Source organism: Macrosteles quadrilineatus, unplaced genomic scaffold (genome assembly GCF_028750875.1).
Source record: "Macrosteles quadrilineatus isolate MER2022 unplaced genomic scaffold, UCM_ALF_1.0 Scaffold_6__1_contigs__length_79288215, whole genome shotgun sequence".
Lineage (NCBI taxonomy): Eukaryota > Metazoa > Arthropoda > Insecta > Hemiptera > Cicadellidae > Macrosteles > Macrosteles quadrilineatus.
The window spans coordinates 14714901-14726491 of record NW_026542599.1 but is presented as its reverse complement, the minus strand read 5'-3'; the positions used below and the strand labels follow the sequence as shown (position 1 = coordinate 14726491).

The window sequence follows — 11591 nt, the reverse complement described above, 5'->3', positions numbered from 1 at the left end:
TAACATCAAACCATTGATCTATTTTATCATAGACTAACCAGCTGAAGGAAGTATGTTTAATCTATGACTTAAATCACACCAATATTCAATCAATAAACTTTACTTTTGTTCAGAAATATGTCTGTTTAATAGTGACAACATCCATAACTCAAAACACACAAAAAACACAGTAAAATAAAATACCCCCGCCGCAGCAAACCTGCAGACTAAGCGAATTTCCATTAACCTGATTGGATTTACACTAAAATGCCTCCATAAAAATAGCACATTTATTTCCTATTTAAATAGAATTAGTTTAACGAGTACTAAGGTTTGCTGCAACAGGGAGGGTAAAAAACATTCTTTTTATAAAATGATAATAGTTTAGTAAGAAATAAAAGTATTTTCCAAAATTGATCAAAATATGTTCATAAACAAGCAATTGTTTTACACCATAGTTGTAGATTATTTTTCTCTTGATTATTTTTCAAAAAAAAGCTCGGTTTTAATAGTTAGTTTTTGTTTTTATAGTCATAAATGAATGTGCGTTAGTATTCCGTTATGCTCAGTTACTTTCAGACTTGATTTGATGTGTAACGTGGTAACTATTTAGACTTTTGAAATTTCATAACCTGTACCGTTTGATTTGTTTACGTTTATCTATCATTTCTCTTTTGAAATGGCCGACGAAGGTGTGAATTACACCAACTCGCACCTCTCTGACCACAACTACTCCAATACCGAGGGTTCTCTTTCATCTGAAATCATCGATGCTATGATTGATTCTCCTAGCAAGACAAACACGTCAGAAGACGATACAGACAACTGGCAAACGATTCCCAAACGCAGAAACGTTGGAGAAGTTTCTAATAGAAACAAAAAAAAGGCCAAACAAGACATGAACTGAAGTTAGCAACAGTTTTGAAGTATTAAATGTAGATAATGAAGACATGGACTCTAACATCCAAACAGTTTCTAAAAAATCATCAGAACCTAAACCTCCACCTATTTTTATTCCTGATGTGGGTAATGTGAAGGCAATGATTCAAACATTTGAATCTGTCGTTGACACTACTGCTTTTGCCTACAAATGCATAAATAACAATTCAGTTAAGATTCTTCCAACATCTGCTGATATTTATAGAAAAATAGTGAGAAAACTTAACGAGAGTAATGTCAGCTTCCATACATTTCAGCTTAAACAAGATCGAGCATACAGAGTTGTATTGAAGAATATGCACTATTCAGTTGATACAGAAGAACTAAAAGAAGCACTACGACAGATGGGTCATGAGGTAAGAAATATTTCTAATATACTTCATTCAACCACCAAACAGCCACTATCAATGTTCTTTGTTGATTTAGAGCCGAGTTCTAATAACAAAGACATCTTCAATATTCAGTATTTGTTACATGCTAAGATAACTTTTGAACCCCCTTATAGGAAAAGGGAAATTGTTCAATGTAAAAGATGTCAACAATATGGTCACACAAAAACCTACTGTAGGCATCCATTTAGATGTGTTAAATGTGGAAAAGAACACGATACAATCAAATGCACTAAAGACAATTCTACTCCTGCAATATGCGCCTTGTGTGGAGGAGGTCATCCAGCCAATTACAGGGGATGCATGGTCTTCAAAAATATCCAGAGTCGAACACATCCCCAGGCTCGAGAAAGAACTACCGTCTCAAAACAAGCTGAAGTTACTCAATCATCAAATTCTGCTTCTTCTGACAATCTAACACGTCCTGACGTTTCGTATGCGGAGGCAGTTAGCAACTCACGAGTAAGTATCAAAACTAAACCCAGCACAAGTTCTGATAATGTGAATGCACGCACGCCAAGTAATGCTTCTAGTGATGCATCCACAGAAAAGTTAACAAATACAATAACTTCATTCTTTGATCGGTTTGAAAAACTGTTTATCCAACAATCTCAACAAATAGGTTCCTTACTTGACCTACTTACAACTGTTCTTAAAAAGCTCAATTAATGGTGAAAACCTTGAAGATAGCCTTGTGGAATGCTAATGGCTTGGCACAGCGATGCCAAGAATTAAAACTGTTCATTGCTAAACATAAGTTGGACATTATTCTTATTTCTGAAACTCACTTTACTGATTTAAACTTTTGTAAAATTCCAAATTTCAGTCTATACAACACTAACCATCCTAGCAATAGAGCTCATGGAGGTTGTGCTATCTTGATTAAAAGTCATATCAAGCACCATGAATTGCCTAAATATCAGTTCGATTTCATCCAAAGTTCATCTGTTGTAGTGGAGTTTGAAACAGGCCCACTTACTATAAGTTCTATTTACTGCCCACCTAGACACAACATTACACGCCAACAGTTTAATGATTTCTTCTGCACTTTAGGCTGTAAATTTTTGTCAGGAGGAGACTACAATGCCAAACATCCTACATGGGGCTCCCGTCTGGCAACTCCTAGGGGTCGACAACTACTGCAGTCAATCCAAGAACGGAACCTTGATACTCTATCGACAGGTGAACCGACATATTGGCCCTCTGATCGTCAAAAAATACCAGACCTTCTTGATTTTTTTGTTACAAAAGGTGTATCCCGAGATTTTGTGACAATCGAGCAATCTCTGGACCTTTCCTCAGACCATTCACCTGTAATTTTAACGATCGCTTCAAATGTTATATTCAAACCTATTCCACCACATTTATGCAACAAAAATACAGATTGGAATTATTTTCGTGAATTAATGGATCAAAATTTAAAGATTTCTGTGTGTTTGAAGAGCGAAGAAGATTTGAATCTTGCTGTTGAACATTTCAACAAAACAGTTCAAGACTCCGCTTGGAGAGCAACTCCAGACCAGAATAAACATAATTTAAAATCAGGAATACACTATCCAATTGAAATTAATAGGAAAATTGCCGAAAAACGCCGACTCCGTAGAATATGGCAAAACTCTAGAGACCAGACGGATAAAAGAAATCTAAACAGGGCCACTCAACAACTAAAAAGGTTACTGTTTAAATTAAACAATGACAGATTTCAAGATTTCACATCAAACCTTTCTCCATCTGAAGCTAGTGACTACTCCCTTTGGAAAGTTACAAAAAACTTAAAACGTCCACAAATTTGCATTCCACCTATTCTAAAAGAAGACGGTTCTTGGGCCAAAAACAACATCGAGAAAGCAGATGTATTTGCTTCATACTTCAAGGAAGTGTTCAAGCCATATAATATTAATTCAAATGTTGAGCAAGAAATTTTGGAATTCCTCGATTCTCCAAATCAACTTGATTTACCAATAAAATTGTTCACACCATCTGAAGTAGCTAAAGTAATAAAAGACGATTTAAACGGCAAAAAAGCCCCCGGTTATGATCTGATAACAGGTAAAGTGTTGAAAGAGCTTCCTAGAAAAGGAATAGTTTTCCTCACAGTACTTTTCAATGCAGTTTTACGCCTTGAATACTTCCCAATACAGTGGAAGGTTTCACAAATTGTTGTTATTCCGAAACCTGGTAAACCTTTAAATCAAGCATCCTCGTATCGGCCTATATCTCTTCTTCCTGTGGTTTCTAAAGTTTTTGAAAAACTTTTCTTAAAAAGACTTCAAATTATAATTGACGAAAAAGAATTGTTGCCTTCCCATCAGTTTGGATTCCGCCGAAGGCATTCCACCATTGAGCAAGTGCATAGAATAGTTAATGTAATCAAGGAAGATCTTGAAAATAAACGTTTTTGTTCATCTGCTTTTTTGGACGTAGCCCAGGCGTTTGATAAAGTCTGGCACACAGGATTATTGTTCAAAATTAAAACTTTGCTGCCCCATACATACTATGGAGTGTTGAAATCGTATTTGTCCGAACGCTTTTTTCAAATTAAATATCAAGATATAGTTACAGATGTGCATGAAATTGAATCAGGTGTACCACAAGGCAGTGTTCTTGGGCCTATTTTGTATATTTTGTTCACTTATGACCTTCCAAGTACTCAGGGTATTACGGTTGCAACATTTGCAGACGACACTGCTTTTTTATCATCAAATCAGGATCCTATTCTGGCATCATCAAACCTTCAGGCTGCATTAGACGATTTGTCTCAGTGGCTACAGAATTGGAAAATTAAAGTAAATGAAACAAAATCTGTTCAAGTTACATTTACTATGTCTACAAGAACTTGTCCCCCAGTAACATTGAATAATGTCATGCTTCCACAATCCAACGAAGTTAAGTACCTTGGTATGCATCTCGACAGACGGCTTACATGGCATTCACACATTTGGAACAAACGACTTCATTTAAATTTAAAAACAAACAAACTAAATTGGCTCATTGGTCGAAATTCAAAATTATCTGTTGAAAATAAATTACTTTTATACAAAATTATATTGAAACCTATTTGGACCTACGGTATCCAACTCTGGGGAACCACTTCCAACTCAAACATAGAAATAGTTCAAAGGTTTCAATCGAAAACACTGAGAAAAATTTTACAAGCACCTTGGTTTGTCACAAATAAAGTAATTCATCAAGATACAAAATTACCCTATGTTAAAGAAGAAATAAAGAAACGAAGTGAAAAATACCAAAGAAAATTAGAAACCCATCCAAATTTCCTGGCAGTTAACCTCCTCGACAATAGTGAAGCTACATATAGGCTCAAAAGAGTTAATCCAATAGACCTTCCAAATCGTTTTTAGTTGAACTTTTTAAAAGTTTTTGTATGTTAGTGCACTTGATGGAGTGTAACTAACCCATGTTAAAATGGTTATCAAATTTACTTATTATTCTAGTATAGAATAGATTGTGAATAAATACTTGTTAAAAAAAAAAATAAAAAAAATAAACAAGCAAACTACAACAGTTGACTTATTCTCCATAAAAATAACATGGGAATTTTAAAATTACAATTTTTTTGAATTTTCTCCGAAACAATTAGGCGCATAATAACGCTTCAATATACTAAATTATTTGTTTTTTTAAGCTCTACAAAATGGTTTAAAAAGAAATTGTGAAATTTTGTGTTTTTAGGCTCAAAAATGGGAAAAACCTATTTTTACCCCATAAAACCCCCCATAAACCCCCGTTCCCATAGTCCGATCATGCTGGTTCGCGAACTCATTCAAGTTTATCGCGCCTTACACCTTCAAACCAAATTTTATCAAAATCAGACAAAAATTACTCAAGTTATCGTGCGGATGGACACACATATATATATATATCTCTATATATAGATATATAAAAATGTGAACGAATGGTGTTTTTGGCCTCTGGGGACATTAAAATGAAAAAGTAAATCGGTCCCGGGCTTAGGTCTTACCATGAGACCTACGGTAATAGCTACTTCCCTATAGGGAAATTCGCTAAAAAATACATACTTTTGATTACATAAATTTTGCCAAACTGACATGCATATTCTGGTGCTATCCCTGTTTCAATAACCTGAGTGATATGTACAAAGGGTCAATAGATAAAACTACGAGATCATGAATCAATGCAGACCGTGAATAAATACCCCCACCGCAGCAAACCTGCAGACTAAGCGAATTTCCATTTGCCTGGTTTGATTTTCAATAAATCTATTCAAATGACATTAGGTTTAACGAGTACGGTACCTGGGTTCGCTGCCTACAGGGAGGGTAATAAAGTGTGTTTTTAGTTAAATATTAATAGCTTAGTTTAAAATAAATAGATTTGCCTTGTTTGATCCAAATATATCCGCAAGCAAACTACAACAGTTAACTTATTCTCCATAAGAATTACATAGGAATTTTTAATTTACAATTTTCTCCGTAACCAATAATCATACAGAAACACATCAATATACTAAATTATTTGTTGTTTAAGCTCTTCAAAATGGTCTAGAGAAAATTTGGAAAATTTTAAGTTTTGAGGGTCAAAAATGAGAAAAACCTATTTTTACCCCATAAATCCTCCCATAAAACTCCGTCCCCATGGTCCGATCATTTTGGTAATAACGTAAAAAGTATCCGAGTCAAATTTTCGGGAGGGGGATTATAGTATAGAATAACCAATACAAGTAGACTTCCCATCCCATTCCCATTGTAGGCCTACATTTTGAAGCTCGTTTTTCGTGCCTATAGTTCATGTTAGGTGACACTGGTTGCTGGTGTCGATAAAATTTTGTTTCCATTATTTTAGAGTTAATTTCATGATTTGATTTGTGTGATATAACCAAAGTATGATTTATTTTTTATGATTATATCGTTTTTATTTGGTTAAACAGGGTTTTAAATGACTGAAATAGCAAGAAACAAATTGTAAACAAAACACGACATCTCACCGGACAGAACTAACGATAAAATTGGCTTTATTAAGATGTTCCATAAGGATGGGAAAAATGACGAATATGTGTTATCTATGATTGCAGTATGTTTGCAACTTATATGACTGTTAGAAGTTTGATATATAATCTGTAATTTAAAACAGCTGTTTAATATTTTATACTCTTTGGATTTATAATGTTTCAGCTAAGATTGAGTTTCATTTAAATGTTCATTATTGTATATTGTTGTTAGTTAAAACTGAAATATTGAACTATGTGTTGAAAAGTAATAGCTCTCTGATTGGTTTAAGTGGACGAACAAGACTAATAAAATTACCTTTAATTACTAGTTTGGCAGTGAAGTTTGCTTCTGCTGCGGCGTTTCGAGCAATACATGTATAGTGACCGGCGTGCCTCGCTTTGAGATTAGTAAACAGCAGAGAACTGAGGAACGAGCTTTGTTGTTCCTGGACGTCGTGGTCCTGAGGGAGGGCTCCTCCATCCTTGTGCCAAATAATGTCAATCGGGAGGTCTCCTGAGATCACAGAACAAGACACGTGTGCTCTATTTCCTTCACGCAGATTCTCTGGAAACGAGAATGGTGCTATTTCTGGGGGCTCTGTAACAAAAAAGATGTATAAACCGCATGTATTGTTTTAGCAAGTTGCTCATTAATGTTTTTAAATATCAAAGGCTCATTAGAGGATTAATAAATTGCACGCATCAACAATCAACTTGGATAATATATATTGATTTCTTTAATCTACAGTATCTAAGTTCAAAAAAATGTAATTGACGTTAGGTGAAATGATTATTCTCTGGGTCTGAACAACAATTTAATACAGCAGGTATAAGTGCGTACACCGAAATTAATTTTATGATTATATAAAAAAACACACACATTTTGGAATCTGGTTGTTAAATGGATGTTTCTAAAACTGAGATGGCTTCAACATAACAAAAAAAGTTCGTATCAATAAGCAACTTAAGAATATTGCTAAGTGATAAATCACATCGGAAATTACAAAAGCTGCGCTAGAAAACAGCTGAATACATACAAATAGGGAGGCTATGATAATACCATAGATAAAACATACTCTAGTCTATGATAATACTCATCCCTTACTCATAACTTCCACAAATATCTTGCCGTTGGCAGCCTGGTTTTGCTGGTTGCGTACGGTGCAGTGGAACACCCCCTTGTCAGTGTTGCCATCTACGTTCCTCACCAGGAGAGTTCCGTTGGCGAACACTCGGTGGCGGTAATGGGCCGGGAGGTTCTCGCCATCACGTTGCCAGGTCGTGCTCGATATAGGGAACCCAGACACGGGACAGCGCAGGTAGATGTTACCGCCAGAGACAGCGGTGATGTTGAGCGGCGTTCTAGGGGTTGGAGGACCTGTGGTAGTAACAAACATAAAATTTATTGACTGAATAGTGCAAGTAGGTTCCGTATTATATTACTCTGACTTATTTTTAACATGTTATTTATAAATACAAAACATAAATGTTTTAAGTTATATGTAATGAAATTATACAATTTATGTCATTACATATAACATAAATGTTTTAAGTTATATGTAATGAAATTATACAATTTATATCTGAATAATAAAACAGGTCTTCATCGGTCGCTCATCCAGAAATGAAAACTCACCGTAGACATTCAGTGCGGCCGAATGGCCAGCAGATCCCAGAGGGTTTCTGGCCAAACATGTGTAGACTCCGCCGTGCTGTACTCTCACCACGGAGATGTTGAGGTGACTGATGACGTCATCGGAGGGGTCCAGATGGGAGCCGAGGATGTAGCCTCCACGGGGCAGAAGGGGTCCACCGTCCAACATCCAGGTGAACTGGGGAGGAGGGTTGCCAGAGGCTACACACCTCAGCGACACTGGCTGACCTGGCTGGAGGGTCTGCTCTATAAAGGTGGACTGCAGCTCAGGCCCCACAGCTGTAAATAATAGAGGACTTGAGATGTAGAGGATTTTATGAAACCTTGCCCTAGAATTTTCAATAGATGGACTAGAAGGGAAAGAAACTATGGAATCCACCATGAAAACCATAGACCCCCGAAAAGTTACTCTTTGCATTGATTTATGCTTTGATAACTTCGTGGCTCGATAGTTTGTTTTCTACCTCAACTTAATGGTCCTATAATATATAACCAAAATATAGATCTTCCAGACGAGGAGAATCTCCGAGTTGGAGAACGCCCTAAAATAGATTTTACACTTTAAGATAAGTTTCTCTATAAATTGCCAAAACCTTTGTAGCCTACAAGAGTCAAGTAGTATGGAGCTATAGTAATCATTGAAGAACAGACTTTTGGGCCATCCCCATTTAGTTAATTAGCACATAAAACACACCAATTACACAAAAAAAGTCTTAATCAACCTAATAACGTAAATATGTCGGATAACTGGTCCATAGCAAAATGTGGGAGGAGTTATAACTCAAAAAATGACAAGTGTCTAATATTAATCACACTCAAAAAGCATGGATAAAACCCCTATAGGCCTACTTCATTATCAACGTCTACTTGTAAATAACAATCACCAGTCTCATCACAATCTCACCTCCTAGTGCCAGTTCTGCACTAGCCTGAGCTGATTCGTCCCCACTGTGCACCAAACATTGGTACATCCCACGGTCATGCTTGTTGATGTCTTTCAACATCAACACCTCACGTCGCTGGATAAAGTTGATTCTGGCGCTCTCCATCAATGGTCTGCGATCTTTGAGCCAATTGATGTTGAACCTGCCTTGGCCGCCTTGTATGGAGCAGTTGAACATGGCCGTCGTGCCTCCATCAACCATCTGTGGTAGCATGAAACATCAGCTTTATAGTATTAAAAGGCTTATGGTACACGATAAAAGTAAGTGGACTACAGTACCTGTTACGAAATCCTGTTACCAAGTCTGAATTGTAGCAAGTTGTTGAAGATTATCGAAATTGAATAGGATTACAGTAGAAAATCCCAAAGTAGAATTCTAAATTTTAGGAATAGAATGGCCTAACATAGATTTAATGCACGTAAACAATGCATAACCCTCTTGATTATACATTACATGGATAAGTTAAACATTTTGTTAATGTAGAAAACAAACATTATGATTCGACGAAGTTTAACATAGCGAAAGGTTGGTGCAGTTGAATTAATAGGTTTAGTGTATGTCTTTTTTTTCTAAATGATTCTGTAGTCAAATCCTACCATAATTAATTTATGTGGCAATGCCATAATACCGAGGATTTGGAAGTCATTACTTTAGCTCCACCCATCACAGAAAAAAAAAAAACACTGCTTTCTTGCATCTTGGATGAGTAAAAAGCTATATCGGATCGACATTGAAGACCTCTCTCCACAAAGGACTATTTCACAGGTAGCTTTAAGTCCAACCTGGTGCTGAGGTCGGATGTGGACAAGCAGTGGAGTAGCCACCGTCAACACTAACTCCCTCCGATCCTCTCCTAGTCCGTTGTTGACCACACACACGTAGTGAGCTGCGTCTTCAGTCTGTACTCGAGGGAACTGCAGTACCGAGTCTAGCGGACGAACCAACACAGAACCTGGACGAATCTCCTGCAGAGAAGAGCCTAGCTGGCCGTCCAGCTTGCGATACCACCTGCGAGACATTTGTTAAGCATGATGATTTGGATTGAGGATATTGAGTCAGCCATATTGATTTCGAGGAAATCTGTATTTGATAAACTCATTGTATTGGATCTTCCAAGGGGAACAAAGTTTTCAGCTTAAGGATAAGGCCCGATAAATACTGCTTGTTTACAGAGTAGGACGATAGCATTTGACTACTAAGATCAGCTAAATGAGCTTAGGTTAATTATCTTTAAAGTTAAAAAGATTAAGTCAGTCAGACTGACTGGTTTTTGAATGACTGACGATTAAGTCATTCAAAAACCAGTGGTTAATTACATATTCGAACATAACTCTCCAAGTAAACCTATATTTCCAAAAGCGTGTATCTTCCATTATCTGTTAGAATTTACGTTAATGGTTTTTTACATTGAACACTTAATGCTTGTAAATGAAAGGTTGAGTTTCTCAAATTTATATTATTTATACATATCAAATTTATGTGTATGCATATGATATGTATTGTCTATACATAGCAAATTCCTCTAGTTCCTCTTTCTCCAGTAAATATGTGTTTCAATTTATAAACTGGCAATCCTTGGGTCACGTATTTTGAATCCTAAATCACTTGGTTATACAGTCAGTATCCTCACCTGTATGTTGGAGGAGGTGAGCCCTGAGCTGCACAGACTAACTCTGCAGTAGTACCAACCCTCACTGCTACATTGGCCATCGTCTGTTCTATCCTGGGCTCTACGTTACCTTCTGGCTCTGAAAAATTATGAAGGGTAAATTATTTTTTTACAAGAATGCTATTTTGTTTTAAAATTTGACATAAACTTGTTATTCAACTTAAAATAGTAGTTTTATCTATTTTATTCAGCTCCTCCTTTTATAGACCTACAGCTACGGGTTTTTGCTGCACTTAAATACCGGGAAGATCAATAGTCTCTGACAATGCGTAGTTTTGAGGTACGCAAATATACATATTCTCTTCCTCTGTAGTTTTCCGCATTGGCGATCCCATTATCCCCACCAACATTAATTGTCTATGTAGATCAAGTTTCCAGACAGCTAACTATTTCGACAGTGATTAATCGTACATGGTATGATAAACTTAATTATACTTGGCAACCAACGTGAAAGCCAACCAAATAATTCGTAGACAAAATGAACTTTTCATATATATAGTTTCCAGTAACAGTCAAGTGACTTGAAGATGGATTGGTTTTTCAAACAAATAGCGACAACCCATTTCTCTCACCTCTGACGATGATCTGGCCCGGAGTGCTGATTCTCCTTTCTCCAGTTACTTTATGGACAGTCTGGCAGTAGAACCTGACGTAGCTGTCCTCCGGCGTGGTGTCCCGGACGTGCAGGGTCCCTAGGGAGGTGATGGTGAACCTGCCCTCGGGGTGGACAGCCGAGCGGCCAAGAAGAGGTTCGTCCCTCAGCCATGTCACCGTCTGGATCGTCGACCTGCAGGAAGTCATGACAGTTGAGTTTCCAAGATTCATCGAAAAGTGCACAGGTGCAATTGCTGCCTTTGGGAACCCTATTGACTTGGGTACCGGTATTGCTAGTGGAATCATTATCCTGTAGTAAAATCAGAATCCCTTTTGTACGAGTGTTTCATATCCGAATTAACTGAAGTCCTAATCGAGGGAGGTTTGAGGGAATTACCATTGACTGCGGACCTTAGGTGCATGAAGATAAGAAAGATTTGGAAAAGAAATGGAACCA

At 36.9% G+C, this 11591-nt stretch overlaps 1 protein-coding gene across 1 annotated transcript in view; it reads right to left on the bottom strand.

The window, feature by feature from the left end:
- Positions 1–11365, bottom strand: part of LOC128996634 (cell adhesion molecule Dscam2-like) — a 55560-nt gene extending 44195 nt beyond the window's left edge. The window contains exons 1-7 of the mRNA XM_054422040.1: positions 11113–11365; positions 10502–10619; positions 9654–9879; positions 8832–9072; positions 7910–8206; positions 7379–7651; positions 6590–6871 (exon numbers count right to left, since the gene is read on the bottom strand). Coding sequence (XP_054278015.1) covers positions 6590–6871; positions 7379–7651; positions 7910–8206; positions 8832–9072; positions 9654–9879; positions 10502–10619; positions 11113–11365 — 1690 coding nt within the window. The remainder of the gene's footprint in view (positions 1–6589; positions 6872–7378; positions 7652–7909; positions 8207–8831; positions 9073–9653; positions 9880–10501; positions 10620–11112) is intronic.
- Between the last annotated feature and the right edge of the window lie 226 nt (positions 11366–11591).